A 19,004-nucleotide genomic window follows, 5' to 3' on the forward strand; every position below is an offset into this window, starting at 1 on the left:
GTTAGGAAGAAACAAGCGAGGAAAAAGTAAACAAAGAAGAGCAGTTAAAGAAGGGCAGGGGAAGAAAGTAAAATGAAACGTTGTCATCATCCAAATCCTTTTTAAATACTTCACAGTTAAACATTAACAGTAGGATGATTTCCCTCCAAGCTAACTGATTGAACTTTTCACCATATTGTAAAGAAAACAACCACTCCATTGTTGGACTGTTGCATGGTGAAATTCACAAGTTCAAACATGTTAGGTTTCTATAAACTGTCAGATATTACCCTCTACTGGAGACATGGTGAAACACTAGAACAACTGCTCGAAAAGCATAGAACATACTAGTATACAGAAAATATATACAGATAGAATATATTCAGAAAATATATTGCAACAACAATTAGGCTATGATTACACATGATACTTAAAGCGTGTGTTTTTACGGTATGCTTCACCGCTAACAGTATGAAAGCATTATTTATACACAGAAGTTAATATACAGTTTATAGTAGGATTGTAACCCTAGGTTAGGTAGGATTGTTTTCATTATTGAATTATTAAATTACAGTCATGTGCGTCAAAGAAAAGCACCAAACACTCACATTTGAGAATATGATTATAAACACTACTTTAAAATAATTGCATATTATTTTCTGTAGCTGAACTATTGGTCCATTAATCTATCATTAATCTATCTATGCAGATGTGGAGATACTGTATATCACTAATCAGGCCCACATGGTTAAAAGTCAGAATATTACCACATCAAGCATCAATGCATACATACAGTAGATGTCAACGTGATATCGTGATGAAATGATATGCAGCATGTGTACTTTTACTTTGGCTATATGCTGATGCTAATAGTGTCAGTAACATTTTTAATCCAGGATGTTTTGCATATATTGAGTATTTCTACTTTTAGCTAAGTAAAGTACTTCTTCGTAGTACTTCTTCAACCAGTGTATCCTTAACAAAACTGTCCTGAGACCTGATCATGTTTTAGACAGTCAACCTTCCTAAATGCTACATGAGCATCAGAAGCAGCAACTCTTTGCAGCAGGGTTGGTAAAGTTCACTGTTTAGCAAAAGAGCAAAAGGACAACAGAGCAAAAGAGAACTGCTAGTTTAATAATACATACATACAGACATATTGTACCTTGAATTTAGTGCACACGGTGAGCATTAATCTAAAATTAGTGTAAACTGCACACCTCAAACTATGAGTTATCTGCCTGTCTGAAGTTGCTTCCAAGTTAATTTACAGGAATAAACAATGACAGTTAATTCATAGTCCATGTAATAGCAGCTGGAAGATGTATTCAGATACAACAAAGTACAATAAAGCTGTTTAAAAAAAATCCATTTTGAGTGCCCTGTCTCAAAAATAGCTGTTGTAGTAAGTATAAAAGTATTAACAGCTAAATGTAATTAAGAAGGTAAAATAAGTCATTCTGCCAAATGACCAACTGCTGCATATTTATAGTATCTTTATCTACTAATTGGTAGAAGCTTTAAGTGAGATAAGGACATATTCAGTTGATTCACACTCAAAGTAATTTGTATTTTTGAAAGAGTAAGATTTTGTAACTGAAAACTGAAGTTCAAGTGACACATTTAAAATTAAATGTGCAACAGTATTAGCAACAAAACATGCTTTACTAAAAGTATTATCCATATTGGCCAATTTTAGATTTATGTTTCTGTCCATTGTTTTTTTAACTTATAAAACATCACAATATACTCTATACGGCATCTGTATTTGACTCTAATTGGTGACTATTAGGTGTGAGTGGTTGTCTGTCTGTGTTGGCCCTGTGATAGACTGGAGAGTTAATCATCACAATCAGAACATGTACTACATTTGGTCAATGTGCTTCTGCCCTGTGTTTCTACAGAAATGCCACTAGAGGTCAGGTTACATCAGTAAATTAGCTTCTAAGGCTCTTTCATTTTCTACCTGTCACATACATATTGGTTTCTCTCTGCAGGTTAACTTTTAGGATGTCTGTCGAGTAATGTCCCCCCCCAAAAAAACACACATATATGACAATCACATAATGTGAAGCTAATGTCATTTGGTACCTCTACACAAAGCTCTGTCGAGTGATTTGCAGTGGGGATGGTTTCGATCCGCCTCCAAGGTGCTTTCCACTGAGTTGATGAGCCTGAAGAACACTGAGATGTTCCCCTTCACAGTTCTCCCCAGGGCTCTCCCCACTGTTCTGCCAGCTCATACCAGGATGGGGCCCCGAGGCTTTTGGGGCTCTGATGGAACAATCTGGGTTCAGAAGTCACTCTGAGGGACTGGCCACACTGTCAGAACACAAGAGACATATGACTCTGGAAGACATATATAGGTATGTATTATGAGGCTTATGGATTAATGTAAAGTACCCTGGATTACCAGTAGATAGCCATGTAAATGGCCAACATACATGTGATTATGATAAACCTCAGAATCCATTTATATTGTGGCTTTTCTATTCGATGAAGGGGTTGTGTTGTGCATAGATGCTAAAATAGGATGTTGGAAATTAAAACATATAAAGTGTATAAAGTAACAACAGGTTACTGTCAGCCAAAGTCTAGTGTTTCTGACTCCTGTTTTATCATGTTTCTCAACTTCTTGCAGTAAACATCTGCTTTGTTTTGTTTTTTGATTATTTTTACAGTATATTATTAGTACAATATATGTAAATAGCACTAAACTTTCAAAGGGGCGTAATGTATTCAGTTTAGGTGGCATTGATATACCATATTGTACAAATAGTCCAAATATACATTTACAAAAATTGTTAGTAAAGTATGATGTATGTAAATATTAACTGCAATAGGCTATATTTTATTATAAAATTTCAGTTTATAAAAACATTGCTATTGCTGAAGAAATAATGTTTGATCAGTATTTTACTGTAGTAATTTGTCAGCAAGATCAATGCACTGCGTTTTTAAAACCTACACTTTTGCTTTTTTGAAGTAACAATAGCTGTGAATTCCACATTTCCTTTTCGGGTGTGGTGTAAAGAGTCATGAAATACAAATACTAAAGTCAAGTACTGATACTTGACTTTTGTCCTTACATTAAGAACAATACACGAGTAAGTCAACCTAAGTACATTTCACCACTACTTGTGTATTATGACTAATCAGTCAAAGCCTTTTGTCAGAGACCATGTTAATGTGTGAAAGCAAAAAACTGTTATCCAATCTGAGAAGAAGTTTCCAGGAGGGTAATTATTTTTCATCTTTGCAAATTCACTGAAATCTTTCCAGACACCAGAGTTGCAGAAGTGTGACTTCCTTTATGAAGGACTGAAAATCAAGTATTAGTTAAACTTTACTTTGGGGAAAACTCTTCGTCCTTTAGAAATTTCCTTCACTGAGAAACATCCTAGGGGAAATTTGTTTTGTTTTTTTAAGTTGTTGTTGTTGAACACCTCTCAGCAAGAGTTATATCAGACCGTCTACACTAATGCTGCGAAAGATTTGGACGGGGAGGAAATTAGAGGATTGCTCATATCAAACCACCTGGTGAACTGGGCTAACTGTCTATTTTGGGGTTTTCCATGTGCTAATGAATGAGGTGATTTGCTTTTGTTGCTTCCACAGCCAGTTCCTACAATATTATCAGTTCCACCTGTGACTAATCCAGCATGTGATCCAGGATAAAGTCATCAGCATTATTTATAGCATCATTATCAGTTGCTGACAACATAGTCTTCAGTCAATTCAAGCAGTCAACAGTTAGAGTGTTTTTGAAGTGTTTTTCAAATACTTAGAATAATTACTCAAATCAGTTAAAGTAATATTGTGCTTGTTTAGCATAAGATACTGTTAAGTACTACATGTCAGGTCAGGTTGAGTCAGTGAGCTCGTTCCTCATGAATCCATGCTGTCAGGTGAGTTTCTGTTCCCCACACGAGCAGCTAGGAATGGAACTGTAGTTTCCAATGTTTAGGCACATAACAGAACTAAGAGTCTTTCCACAGGGAAGGGAAAGGCAAATAGAAAGCGAGGAGTGAATTAGCACCAACATCGGGCAGTTTTAGTTTGATAACAACAGGTAGATGAGACAAAATGTTTTAATCTTCTAATTGACTTCTTACATGCAGTAATAATAAAATCTGAAGTCAGATTCTTGTTAAATCTACTTTCATTACGTGTTTGCCCAGGTATAACTTCAATGTGGTTCTACTGAATTTGCGGTGGTCTGTTTTATAGTAATATTATACGTGATTGACACTTGACCATGTAATTAATTGCCAAAAAAAAAAAAAGATAATGATAATCATGTCAAATACTAAATACCTACAGTTTCCTGATTCTTATATGGGAAGATAATGCTGTTTTATATAAATATAAAATGACTAACTACTGACAATTGGTTGACAAATATCTGGGAACTTCATGTGGGCATCTTTGTTTAATATTACAGGTAAATGCAAGCTTAATTGAATAAGACATAAAAAAAATTAATTAATACCAAAAATGCTGGTTTACATCGGCCTTATACTGACTGATGTTTCACTAAAGGCATAAACATGAGCTACAAGGACCTACTGTATATACGTTGACAATACAGCCAAGCACACAAAAATAACTGGTATTTTTCCATTCACACCATCTAAATGAGTCGTGCTGCTGCATCTCCGCTATCAGGCTTACACACGCAACACCAGCAAATGTGGTACTAGGAACAAAAACACAGTTGTGACTGCTTTACTGTTGTAGCTTTTGTACTGCTAGATCGCAGAAAACAGTTACTGTACTCTTCCACATGCTGTCATTGATAACACAACCCGTTACCCATCATAGGCCTCTGATGCACAAAGCTGCCTGTGATTTGACACATAGATTTCTAGGGTTTTAACTTTGACAACCGCATAAAAGCTGCATGTCGGGTGATGGATGCTGTGTTTTCTATACGTGTGAAGATTGTATGTTTACGCTTGGCACAAACCTAAATTATGTAAAACAAGTGCAGCATAGAAACAAAGTTAATCAAAAGTGAATAATGTGCACAGTTTACACTTACACAGGTGTTGCCATGTTTCTTTGTTAAAAAAATCAATTTAGATGGATTTGTCACATAAGATTCTTCATTTGCAGTTTAAACTTACATATACATAAGTTATGATCTTGTCAGAGGTTACACCCGTGCTACTGTTTTTTCTTAGTGTATTAGAAGTCCATGTTGGCTGCACACTAAATAAAAAAAATTAACAACTAAACTTACAAAAGATACATGAATGTAAATTCATTCGGCATATTCACTTCTGACGTTTCTTGAAAGAAGAAATGAAATCCCACTTAATTTCCTAACAGTCAAAACACGATCACTATATAGGGTAAATCGAGGATGCCATTCGGGAGAGAGATGGCCACCTCAAGCAACTCCACCTGTGTCCACCAAATATCAGCAAAGTTTATGTTTGTGATCTAATGTTATTTTAAAAGTCAATGTTGCAAGTTTCTGTTGTTGAGTTATACACATAATTAGATTTTGAATTGATCAAATGTTTCCATGTTGGCCTTTAAGGATCTGTGTATTTTGACAAAGTTGGGCACAGAATGTTGAAGTTGTTTAGCCTAAAATATTATTTTATTTAATTTTATTTACGAAACGTAAGTAAGTTATTGAAAAGTCAGAAAAGCCCCTCATGCTCTGATTATGCTCTATAACATATATATATAAGAAAAAAACAAATTTGTGAATTTTTCAAAACATTTAAATGCATATGTAAGATCTAACGCAAGAAAAAGAAGTACGGGTCAATCTCATAGCATTGTTTTAATAATGTTTTTTTTGTGATTACAAAAATGCATCTAATAATTTACCAATCTAGTAACCCCCAAACTATAATTCTTTATGCTTCTTCTTGCTGTACACACTGATTTAAATTCAAACACTTCGCAGTTTTTCAGTAACAGAGGTTCTTAAGGGGGGGGGTTGGGGTCTTCTCCCCATCTTACTGAGTGCCTCTACTCATCGTTACGCAAACACGAAAAAATACAAACCTGCGTGCAGTCATTTATAGCCACAATCTACTTATGATCAAATGAAGAGTTGTTCTTTCGTTTTCCTCTCTTATTCGCTGAGTCTGGTCTCGTTGCAGGTTAATGATTTATTTCTGAGGCTGTCTCACAAAATAGATGATGACGCGACCTGTCTGTCTCCCTCAGTGACGCTTCTTTGTGCACAGTAGGTGGGATATGCTTTTCAGTATTGAGTCAGACAGATAGACAACCCCTGGCGGCGGGGAGCTGTAACTGCAGTTGTGACTGAGAAGGAAAATGGGTGGACGGAAAGTCCCCGTGTGGAAATCCCCTTGACTTTTTCCTTTTTTTAAAAAACTATCGTTTGCGGACGTGTGTGCTCTTTTGAGCTGTATCGCAAGCTGCGAAGACTCCAAAATAGAGCTGATACTGAAGGAAAGAGAAGATTGAATGGCGCCGAGGACCGCTGCGGTGAGGCTGAGTGAAGTGGCTGAGAGAGGACTAGCCTGAGCATCCGAGAGGGCTTTGTTATTACCCCGACATATTACACAGGTAAGACCCCCGTCCTCCGGCCGTGCGCCTCCCCCATGTGGACAGCTTTTCTTACCAAAAAGGGGGTGGCGGTGAGGGGATGAGACCTGGCGGCTACAACGCGTTTGGGCCTTGAGTAATGTATGGTCGTGTTTGTGGGGACATGGAGGAAGCTTGAAGGCTGTTCACGACAGTGGCTTTGACAGCCATTGTTTACAAAGACGTCACCCCTCCAGCGGATCACAGGGCATTTAAACGGCCGAAGGTGCAGTCAGCGCCGCAGCAGCGTCTCGATCCCCGGGCTGTGCGAGCCGATCGAACGTTACATTGTTTCAAAGGTAGTTGTCACTGGAATTACGTAAGCTTTTAACGTCAGCAAAGTCTCCTGTTATTGTGTTTTTGTGTAGCCGGCTACACTTAAAACCGCAGCGTCAACCACTGTGCTACTACGCCGTCTGCGTAAAGTCTGCCAGCGGTGCCAACACAGCAAACAGCAGATCAACCATCGGAGTCAGCGTGCCCCCTCTGACATCCAGGTGTCTGCTGTCTGTGCCTCGTGAGAGAGTTGTCCTTTAGCGTGGCCTAGTCTGCTGTTGCAGCTCCTGCTGTTTGGTTAGTGAGGGGACTAAGAGGCCACTATTCGCCGAGTTATCAGGTGTTTGCAATCGGGAACTTAAGTGTGTGGTCCACCGACTGGCAGCGTCAGACCGGTTTGGTTTGAGGATGTTTGGGGAAGTCAACCTCCAGGCCTACACTTGCTGACCATCACTTTCTACTTCCTGTCAGCTGTATGTGCTGACAGTCGTGGTTAAAAGAATTTCTTAAAATCTTTTTTTTATGTAGTCTTCAAATTGGAATGTCCTGATTTAAACCATGAAACTTTGCAAACTTTAGGTTGTCTTTTATGCAGGAAAATTATTTTGTAGTCACATGCATTAAATAATGATTGATTGGGGTTTTACATATTCCACTGGGGCCATTGGGGCGACTGTTGCACAGGAAGTAGAGCGGTCATCCACCAATCCCCCCGGTTTGTGGTTCGATCCCCGGCTCCTCTGGTCTTTTGTCGAAGTGTCCTTGAGCAACACACCGAACCCTAACATAGTTGCTCCCAGTGAGTGTTGGCCAGCTGCATAGCAGCTCACTCCTCAGTGTGTTTATGATGGGAGTGTGAATAGGTAAATGAGAAGCAGTGTTTTAAGTACCAATAGGTAGAAACGTGCAGTCAATTTAACATTCGCTAGATGGAAAAAAAATCTATGAAAACATACTGATACAGAGAACGGTAATGTTGCGGTATCCGCACTCAAACTCTAGTTTCACACAGGCACTCGTGCTGAAAATGTGATCACTCCTAGCTTTACTATGTGTAAAGCTGTGTAAGATTTAATGCAGGCTGACAAAGGTGTGAACTAGGAAAAAGGCTTGGGGACGTCTGTGTGTGACCTCCCAGGCAGCCTGGGAGCTGGTCTTCAGTTGATATCTAGAAAGCACCAGAAGACTTTGAGCTCAGTGGTATGCCCTGTTGGGGGAAGGTCTCAAAAACCATTAAGACAAAAAAGAAGAATTAATGATAAAACAAGGATACAAAGGGTTCTTTTTGTACTTTATTCATTTTGGCCTACCAGAATCTCCACTCAAAAAAACCCCCAAAAGTCTCTGTAGTGGGATGATCCTGTGTGCTGGGTGGTTTCCCAAGCAAGCTGTAAATTAAGATCTCTTAAGTCTCAATTAATAAGGGAGGGGAATCTTTAGTGAAAATTTCCAGACCAATTTGTTCTGTTGTTTCCTACTTTCATTCCTGTAAAATAACATATCCACTCTGCTTCTCTCTATCCAGTTTTCACGTTCGAGCATTGGCGGTTGGTCCCTCCTCCCCCTCTCCTTCTCCTCTTCCTCCCCGCCTTCCATTCACTTGGCCAACTATCCGCCATGTCACAGGGTCAGAACTTCCTCCCCAAATTCCTGTTTGTCTCCAACCTGCTGAAGGCGGTGAAGATCCGTCAGCGAGTCCCCAATGACGTGTTGAAGCCATCTGCCAGTGGAGGCCTGATGCACCACCTGCGGAGTATGCACCGGTACACGCTGGAGATGATCGCCATGAACCATTTCCCGCAGGCTTTCAGGGAGGTGGTGCAGGCTGCCATCCTGGACCGAGCCATGCAGATTTCATTGGAGCAGGAGAAGAAGCTCAACTGGTGTCGGGAGGTGAAGAAGATGGTGCCTTTACGTACCAATGGTAAGAAAAACCTAGCTCCTGTTTAGGTAGTCTAACAGAATCTGGCATCTCTGGTAAATTAGCTTTCTGCCATTATCTTACTCTTGTGTGAAGCACTATGAATATGGAAACAAATTATGAGGAGTTTTGGGGCATTTACCACAGGTTAATATTAGTGGTTTTTGAAGCAGACATTTCTGGTAGCATTTAAACCAGAACTGATGTCGAACATTCGTTCCTGGATTTCAGGAACTATCACCATCTTTTTAGGTATGGGCTTGAGGACATATTTTGCTTTTGTTTCATTTTCACTGATTGGTGAGCTGTGTATCTATGAGTCAAGGCTATTTGATATGTAAATTTTTAGATCTCATTACTCACAAGCAGGGTTACTGTAAATGACAACAATCGAGGGATACAGGTTCCGCTTTCACATACACTCATTCAGCAGCCCCCTTGGTTTTACTGTGCGGAGCTGAGTGTTTGAATTCAGTCACTACCATTGCTAAGTCATGTTTTCTGTTACGTGGATGTTGTAACGCGGGAACATCCCAGGCCCGGCAAACATTCAGAATTGGGCCTGATTACTTTTGATCATAGCTCTATACTGGGAAATTCTCTGGCGTCACATGTAGGACTGTTATTTACTGTCGATGTTTCAGAACTGACTATTTCCAGTTTTTCATTTACAACTTTAGGGGCACGTCCCCTCTTTTTCTGTGTAGGCGTGCAAGGAGTCTGAATGCCTGTGGTTCTTAAAACGTAAAAAAAAAATCTACCTTAAGCTCCCCACCTGGTTGATTGACTTGGGGTTTATGATGCTTAGATGGGTCACCACTCAATGTGGCTTGTAAAATCCAATGTGAACACATCCAGCTATGTCTCATTGTGTTTTACATATACTGCCGTCATTTAAACACATCTGGTGTGCACTTAGGACTAATCTCTATTTTTAGATGATGGGAAAAAAAACGTCCTTTGAAGGGAAACATCAACCATAGCATTCAAAACAGAGAAAGGAAGCGGAAATAAAACTGCTTTTGTGTTGTTTATCTTTAACATGTGAGTTTCCAGAGGAAATAGTTTATTATTTTCTCACAGGATGCAATTAACACACAGCACTGAGAAATTCCTATATCGATTTCATCTCAGAATTTACTTTGAACAGTTACTGGATGGATGAGGAACTTGCTGGCTGTTTTGTGTCCCCGTGGTTGTTTTTCGTAAATAGTATCTTTGCGAGTGGCCTTTCTGGTTTAGAGGTTTGTAGTGACTAAACTAGTTACTGTAACTAGCATCAGCACATTGTTCCTCTTCAGAAAGACCCCTGAATTGACTTTTGCTGCCAGTAACCTGGATGGATGGAATTTCCTGGCTTGTGAATGTGATGTCATAAAGATGAGACAGAATTTGGAGCCAGGCTGTCTAACTCTGAAGGACCCAGACATGACTTTGAGCAGAGGACGGACACACACACACACACTCACACATATAGAGTACCAAATGCTGCTGAGTCACTGGAGCTTAGCAGACACACACACTCAGAACATGAGAAATAGTCGAAGTCTGTAAGTGATGGTCCGGTCAGAGCAAGTTGTGTAAATCAAGCCTCTCAGATTCACAACACTGTTGGAAGATCATTCTCTTCTCAAATCCTGTCGATCTATTTGAATTTAAAAAAGTTTAAACCTTGTTTCAGTCTTTCTAAATATAATCTCTAGGCTACCATAAGAAATACAACTGATCCTCATAAAACCTTCACTTCACTAGCAATTAAAATAATGGGGCCATACCCTTTTTCTTTTTCCATGCAATTTCTCCACCCAGTGAAGAAACGCATAATTGAAATTCAGTGAATGTTCTGTCTTGAATGTCTGCGATGCATCCGAGGGTTTTTCCCAAACAGCATCCCATGTCTGTCATGTGTCCCCGACAGGCAGGATTTGTTCAGCTACAATACACTGACTCTACATACTGGAGTAGCAGCAAGGGCACACACACTCCCACGGTGTTCTGTTCAACAAGCATGAGTCTCTCTTTTTAGGGATGTACGCACATTACTTTCTATTAAACACTTTAGTCCTTTTGATTTCTGTAGCAACAATAGTCTTGGCCGGGGATGTGTTTAGCTGGATTATTCTCACTAGACAGCTGACAGACAAGTAGTGGAATAGTGGATGATGCGTGACTCAGAGCTGAAGTCCTTCTGGAAAGCACAACATTGCACGCTTGTGTCACCTGGTTTGCAACAAGATGAGGATTTAGTCCGGTTCTTTGCTGATGTGTTTTCAGGACGTGTCCCAGCTTAATACAGAGGAAGTGTCTATATATAGACTGATGGGACCAAAAGACTGTCTTTCATCCTTAGTTGTCAAGCAGCTCAATTCCGGGTCAAAAGTCTGTGTGTTTTTGTGCACAAGAGGAACTGATCATACATGTGTGCTTCTGCATTTGTGACTATCTTCGTATGCCTGTCCAAGTATCTCAGCTGAGGGTGGTGCTGTTGAGGATGCCTTTTCTCACTAGAGAACTGTTCATTTTATGTTTTTGTTGAGAGTGATGCAAGAGCGCAGAAATGCAACAACAGCTAGCTAGTCTGAAATAGAGGCAGATGTTTTTTTTGTTTTTTTTTTCAAAAGGTACAGCGGGATGATTGCTTGAATGAAACCCACTATATCTCATTTTACAGTCATCACATGTAGCACAGGTAAATTTGATCACAGTTTGGCCTGTGGCATGATGTGGCTTACCTTGGACAAAACACATTTAGAATGCTGGCACTGTAGTGCGGGTAAACTGTTTCCTAAATGTGACTTAAATAGCTTTTTCCTGTATAGATGTAGACTTTTGCAGTGTGAACAAGTCTTTGATTAGAATATCTTGGTGTGAAAGTTTCGTTTTTGTATGTTGCAACATTATGCAGAGAAAGGTGTGTATGTTTCAGATGAGTGTGAACCTTTGTCAAGTAAACATAAGTGAACAGATAATGAAGATAGATAAGAGTATGCACCTTACAGTATATTTGAAGACATTTGGGCATGTGAGTGAATGTGTTATCTCAGTGTTCGTCAATCATAGCCTTCATTGGGTGTTGATAGCAGTAGTTAAACAGATAACATTCCACCCAGTCCAAACCACTCCCCTGTGGAAAGTCCAGGACCAGCTGAGTAGTACAGATGAGTCTGGAGCATAAGAGGGAAACACACACACACACACACACACACACACACACACACACACACACACACACACACACACACACACACACACACACACACACACACACACACACACACACACACACACACACACACACACAAAAGACAGAAGTTAGCACTGGGAAATTCCTGTGTTTATTGTGGCAACAGGGTTTTTTTAGAGATACACACATTGACACACATGAGCTATCATGTTTCACAATGAGAAAAAGACCCAGTGCTGCCATAGGAGACTAAATAAAATTCCAAGGTTTTTATTTGTTCATCGTATCACGCACAACTGCATTTTGAGAAACCTAGCTGGTAAGTGTATTAAAGAGGAAGTAGTTTTTGTTGATATGAAAATGGAAAACATATTATTGGAGATAATACAAGCAAAAATTGTTCTAAAGGAGTGGTATTTAAATTTTTGTTGTTTCAGGTAAATTAGGGCCAATTTTTTTCCTCAGATCAGCTTGGTACATACTGGGCTTTCAGACATCTTAGGGGTCATATAATAGTTAATATAATAGTGATACCAGTGCAATAACTGGCCTGACAGCCTGGAAATCCCCAGCCTGTTTTTTACGCTTGCATGTGTGCACACTTCAGTAGTCTGTTGTCAATACTGTGTTCTCATTACATTTGCATGTGCACATGAACCTGCACAGAAATTAGAATTAGAAATTTGTGTCCCATGTACTTAGCAACTCAAATGTGTTAACTGCTTCTTTTGTTTGTGTTTATAGGAGATGGAAACTGTTTGCTCCATGCAGCCTCTCAGTACATGTTGGGTGTTCAGGACACAGACCTGGTGCTTCGAAAAGCCCTCCATGGTGTTTTGAAAGAGACAGACACTGGTGTCTTTAAAGCTCGCTTTCAGGCAGAGCTGCTCCAGTCGCAGGAATTCACCCAGACTGGACTCCGATACACCACCACGGTATGACGTTTAGATGAAATCCATGCGTTAAGCTTACATTTTGATGACTGCAGTTTGCATTCTTGTACTAGATTTGTTGACGGTAAATTGAGTACCTTTACGCAGATCAAATTTGTTATACACATGAGCACAAGTTTATTTCCTAATGCTTTATGTGTTGTCCCAGAACTGGGAGGAGGAGTGGGACAAGATTGTGAAAATGGCATCCCCGGTCTCTAGTAGCAACGGCCTCCAGTTTGACTCTCTGGAAGATATTCACATCTTCGTCCTCTCTAACATTCTTCGCAGACCCATCATCGTCATTGCAGGTACTCATTTGTCATTATAAGTATATTTATAGCTCTTTAGTTATTCTTCAAAGACTCTCTGGTCTTGTGTTTTGGTGATAGAAAAGGCAAAAGTATCTCCTCAGCCTGCCTTAACATTTTACTGTTTGTGTTTTTTATGTTATTAGTATTTGATTACAGCTTATCATCTTCCAATTGCAGTTGTAGTGCGTAAATAAGCAGTCATTCGTTTTACAACATTGTTCAAATACAGTGAAAGAAATAGCAGTATAGGCTATTTTTAAAGAAGAGATCAGAAATGTAAAGTTTGTTGTTCTAGCCCTGCATATACCAACAATATGTCTCATACTACAAAAACATTTAACTTGTTCTTTGACCATATTTTTTTATCAGTAATAAATCCTGAATTGATATTCTTTAAACAGACCAGGTGGTCAGGAGTATGAAATCTGGGTCCTCCATCTCTCCTTTGAATGTGGGTGGGATTTATCTGCCTCTACACTGGGAACCTACAGAGTGCTACAAATACCCAATAGTGCTTGGGTACGACTCACAGCACTTTGCGCCCCTCATCACTATCAAAGACAGTGGCCCAGGTAGGAAACACTAAGATGTTGCGTAGCTGGGATGACAAAGGTAGAACTAAGGAAGCCTGATATGTATTTACTTATGTTTATAATTCTGTGTAACATCTTGGTTTGATATTTCCAGAGATCCGAGCAGTACCGCTGATCAACCCAGGGCGCAGTGGCTTTGAGGAGCTAAAGGTTCACTTCCTGATGGAGAAAGAACAGCAGCAGAAAGAGCGGCTTCTCAAAGAGTACCTGTTATTGATAGAGATTCCCATCATAGGTTTGGGCTACGATGCCACCCGGATCATGAATGCTGCACGGTACTTACAAATTATAAGATCTGTCCACTAAATTCACAAAATTTGAGAGAAAACGCAAAAAATATGATATCCCAGTGCATGTTGCAACTCATACTTAACTTTTTTATTAGATTATGCTGTTATAACTATGTTATGCTGGTATAATTCAATTCAAGTCAGTACACTGATCACAACAACTTTGTTAACTTAGAATTTAACTGAGAAATTCTAAAATTACAAAAAACTTTTTATGTCTCTGTCCAAAGCTTGGATGAGGGGAATCTCCCTGAAGATATGAACCTGATGGAGGACTACCTACAGCTTGTCAACCACGAGTACCAGCGCTGGCAGGAAGACAAGGAGCAGGCATGGGCCGCACAGCCACAGCGCCCACCCCCGTTCTCTGTCTCTCAGCTCTCCCTCATTGAGATCCGCTGTGCCACACCAAGATGCACCTTCTATGTCTCTGTGGACACACAGCCTCATTGTCACGAATGCTTCGAGAAGCGACAGGCCACTGTTGGTGGAGGAGCGAGGATAGAAGGGGTTGTACAGACCAAGGGAGGAGGAGTACAAGGTGGAGTAGGTGTGACAGGGGGATCAGAGACTGAGGTGAGCTCCAGAGGAGTGCGAAGCAGTAGTCCCCCATCCTCTTCATCTGGGAAAGGGGTGGTGCTATCCAGCCCCCGATCAGCCCCACCCACTGCTCCCAGCCTCAGCCTGTACAGTGAGACTCATGCCATGAAGTGCAAGACAATTGGCTGCCTCTTCACCCTTAGTGTGGAGCATGATGGTCTTTGTGAGCGTTGTTTTAACTCCAGGCAGAACCATGGACCCCCTGGGGCTGGAACGGCTGCTACAGGACTCCCAGGCCCAAATGGGGGGCCAATAGTTCCCCAGTGGGGTGCCTGTGAGACAGAGACAGAGCGCTGCAGCATGTGTAGACAGGAGGTGTTCAGGATATTCAATGGCCTGTGTCCACCCTGCATGCAGAAGCAGCAGGCTCCAGAAAGGGGAGAGCCACAGCAGAGTAACCCCAGGACTGAGGCCTCGGCTTCAGCTTGGAGTCAGGCCAGGGACACTGAGCGACCGTGCCTCACCATAACGCCAGGGCATACTTCCGCCTGGCAAACCCCTCTGGCTCGACCTTGCAAAAGATCTGGCTGCCAGTTCTTTGGGACGCCAGAAAAATTGGGTTTCTGCACTATTTGCTACGTAGACTATCAGACTAACCACCGTAAGTCCTAAAACTAAACCATTAAATGTCTCTTTCATGTGAAGTCAAAGAATATCTTAAGTCCTAATCTTAAATTGTAACAATCTATGTTGCAAACATATTTTCCATTGTGGAAATAATTGTTGTGCAGTGTTTATTTGGATATGGAGTGATTACTTATGTTCTCTGTTCCAGACCTGACCCCTCCTCCTGCCCCGGTCCAGAGCCGGCATGGTTTGGAGGCAGGCTTCCAGAACGCATCACGGTGTCGTGGGACTGGGTGTGGTGCGGTTGGCAAGACAATGCTAGAGGGCTACTGCGACAAGTGCTACGTCAAAGAACAAAGCGCGCGGCTCAACCAAGTGGCACATCGCACGCCACACTCCCCTCCTCTAGTCATGGTAGGGGTCTGTCATAAAAGTCTTGTTTATCTTGCTGTAATCTGTTGGTTGCATCTTGTCTTTCCTGTGTCTTTTTACTGTGATTCTTACTGCCTTTTTTCCACTCTTGGATTATCCTGCAAATTGCCAAGTGACCTTTCTCCCCTTTGTCTTTGCTCCCCATTTCTGCATAAAAAGCGTGACCGAGCAGCCAAACCCAGATCTTCGCAGCAATCCCAGACCCAGACTCAGTGCCGGCGGAGTGGCTGCAGTAATGTGTCTCCAGGTTGCACAGACCTCTGCCCAGAGTGCCACACACGCGGTCAGGGCAGAGAGGCGGGCAGGCGGGCGCAGGCGCCCAAGGAAAAGTCCAAGCAACGTTGCCGGACTCAAGGCTGCGACCACTATGCCAACCAAGAGAAACAGGGCTACTGCAATGAGTGTTACCACTTCAAACAGATTTACCGCGGCTGACCACATACTCACCCACGCACTCTACAACAGTGATGACACATTGCTAGCACGCTAGAGCCGCTGCCCTACGGTGGGCGCCCCATGCCAGTCAATGCACCTCTGATACTAACTAACCAACTTACTAACTAGCTAGTGACTAACTAGTAACCTTATGGCCTGAAATTTATACCCCCCATGTAGAATGTGAAAAGAGAGTGTGTGTATGTGGGGGGGAGTGTATGTATGTGTGTATGTATGTGTGTGTGTGTGTTTGTGTGTGTGTGCTTGCTGTAGACATGGCCTACAGAATACCTCTTTGTGCAATTATCATCATCTGATGTGCCCTGTGCACTTACACGGTGGGAGGTTTGGCAACATGTCAGAACAACCGACTTTGCTCTTGTGTACAATATGTATTTAGAGGTACGTAGTGCCAGACAAAATGATTGTATGTTCACATAAGGAGAAGCATCTGACATTGCTTTCTAGACCACAGCCAAGGATTTATACCCCTCATCAGTCTTTGTCTTAATCCATCTGTGTATCTGTCTGCCTGTCTGTCTAGCATTTGCTCTGTAGAGTGAGGGATGCAGTAGTTGGGGAAGCCCAGCAACCAATCTGTGAAAATAAATCGTACTCAATACTCTCCAAAAGTTATGTCATCTCTAAATACAATTTTGCTAAGAAAATTTGTTATCTCGTATGGAGTTAAAATTGTGAATTGGCTAATATGAAAAGTGAGTACAGGTCATGTGTCCAGACAGTGCAAGACAGACAGGCTGGGCCCCTGCTAGTTTTGGTGCTACATGTACAGAAAAACAAGCCTCTCCATTGTAGCCTACATGCTGGCATTGTCAGTGGGCAGAAGGCAGAGAACACAGTCGACACAGGATGTATTCGCTTTGTATTCCTCCTTTCCTTTGTTTTATTTCCCCTCTTCTCCTCCAAAACAGATCTGTTGCCTTGGATGTTGTTTTCCTGTTTACTGACCACTTAAGCACCTAGAAACGCATAGACACAGGCTCTCAGATACCTACCTACACATTCGCACGCAAATGTAGAAGCTCCAGTTCTGCGAGAAGGGGATTGCCAGCTATGTAGAGAACTGAGAACATGATGACGAGTGAAGCCTGGATGATTATTCACCCTATCATTACATACTCACTTATGCACACACATGCACATGGCAACACAGCTCTGTGAGATTGTACGCACCCCACCTGAGCCTGAGGTGATGTGTAGGTAAACAAACACATAGAAAAATGCATTCCCCTCTGCTCCACCCCACTGGATGTGCCAAGGTGACAATTTCAAAACTTCAGAGAACAATCCCATTGCTAATCTTGTTTATATGAATGTGTTTCGTGCTGTTGTTGCAACAGCACAGTATTGGGGCTGATCCTCGATAAGTTTTGCCTTTAAGTAGTGATTGAAATTTTATGGACCAGAGGGGCCTGATTCTGTCAGTGCTCCCACCTATATAAAATGCTTTTGTGAATATGGATCTTGGTCCATATTATAGGACCTTCCAACCTGATGCCTCATCACCAACACACACAGTGCACAAATGTGTACATCTGAAATACGCAAAACTGACATTCCTGTTTTTTTGTTTGTTTGTTTTTTTAATTGTTTTGGCATTTTTAAATGTATTTTGATATATTTCTTTTTAAGCCAAAAGAAAAAAAAAGAATACATGTGCCATCAATCTCCAAACAGTTGTTGTTACCTCCTCAAAAATGAGCCTGGACCATTTGAAACTAACTGGAGTGCTACAGATAGACATCTCCAATTCTGTGTCACCACAGACTAATCTTTATGTCATTGAAAATCCCAAAATATGCACCATTTGTTTTGCCTGTTTTATTAAAATACAAGGAAATCTTTATCTACAGAGATAACCTCAAATGTAAAACATTTAACAAAGTAACTCAAATGTGATATCAGCTGGAACAGTTCACCCCTCCTCTAATCTCTGCTAAAGAATTCCACAGCAGTAGGCAGATGTCCATCTGTGGCTCTAGTTAGAAAAACATTGACAAACAGGCTCTCGGTCTGCCTTTTCATTCAACTGTATCTAAAGCTGTTAGGCCAGCCCACATGTTGATGGCCTGTACGTAGATCTCTGTGTGCTTTAATCACCTCTTGACAAACCTTAATCAAATAAAGGCCAATTAGCGGTCAGCTCAACAGGACCAGTTAACAGGGTTCTGGCTGAGTTTGTCCAGGAGAAGATCACATAAGTTGCACATGACTTGTCTAAGCTGCTGAGGCATTTAGGACGCCGACTCGCTTAGGGACATTCCAACAGTAGGACGAGCATCCACTTAAGAGCAGAAGGTGTAACAAAACATGCAAACAGTGTGGAAGTTTCTTTGTGTGACCTTTTGACAATAGGGTATTGTATGAAAAAAACCTGGTTTTATTTGTTAAGTATTTATTCATATCAAAATATCTGTATTGTGTGATTCAATAATTATTTATATGTTGTCCTTAAATGAATTATTTTTATTAAGAAATCTAAAATCTGTCTAATGTGGTTCTTGTCTCTTTAGTTATTGTGTGTGGGTGTGTGTGTGTGTGAGAGAGAGAGACTAAGAATGAGAGCACATGAAAGACACTGATGAAGATGGAGAGGAAAAGGTGTGTGTGTGTGTGTACTTCCACTATCACAGAGCATGTGCATTTGATACAACTAGGAGTGTTACCCTACAAGCACTTGCACATGCATCATGTTTGTGTGCACTCAACATTGCACTCTCATTACAGCATTGCCTCTCCCTGCTCCACTGTATGTTGCCTAAGACTTTTTCGGCTAAAATGCATTTGCTCAGTATCGGCACCATATCCATCTCCAGTATAGGAAGTGCAGTGGGGGCTGCAAAAGCCATCAGATAACTGATCACTGAAGCCTGGTTCAGATGTT

General features: G+C 41.1%; 1 protein-coding gene across 3 annotated transcripts; it reads left to right on the forward strand.

Moving 5' to 3' along the window:
- Nucleotides 1-6,282: 6,282 nt before the first annotated feature.
- Nucleotides 6,283-18,604, forward strand: tnfaip3 (tumor necrosis factor, alpha-induced protein 3). 3 transcript variants are annotated; one of them, XM_067515657.1, is made up of 9 exons: nucleotides 6,283-6,537; nucleotides 8,357-8,755; nucleotides 12,681-12,871; nucleotides 13,038-13,179; nucleotides 13,584-13,754; nucleotides 13,870-14,050; nucleotides 14,296-15,266; nucleotides 15,441-15,646; nucleotides 15,824-18,604. In XM_067515657.1, exons 2-9 carry the CDS (start codon nucleotides 8,449-8,451, stop codon nucleotides 16,097-16,099), a joined length of 2,445 nt encoding a protein of 814 aa, XP_067371758.1. In that variant the 5' UTR covers nucleotides 6,283-6,537; nucleotides 8,357-8,448; the 3' UTR covers nucleotides 16,100-18,604. The 3 variants fall into 3 exon arrangements, with proteins under 3 accessions (XP_067371758.1, XP_067371776.1, XP_067371767.1); XM_067515666.1 differs by lacking the exon at nucleotides 6,283-6,537 and adding an exon at nucleotides 6,578-6,854; XM_067515675.1 differs by lacking the exon at nucleotides 13,584-13,754.
- The last annotated feature ends 400 nt before the right edge of the window (nucleotides 18,605-19,004 follow it).

Source organism: Channa argus, chromosome 1 (assembly GCF_033026475.1).
Source record: "Channa argus isolate prfri chromosome 1, Channa argus male v1.0, whole genome shotgun sequence".
Classification (NCBI taxonomy): domain Eukaryota; kingdom Metazoa; phylum Chordata; class Actinopteri; order Anabantiformes; family Channidae; genus Channa; species Channa argus.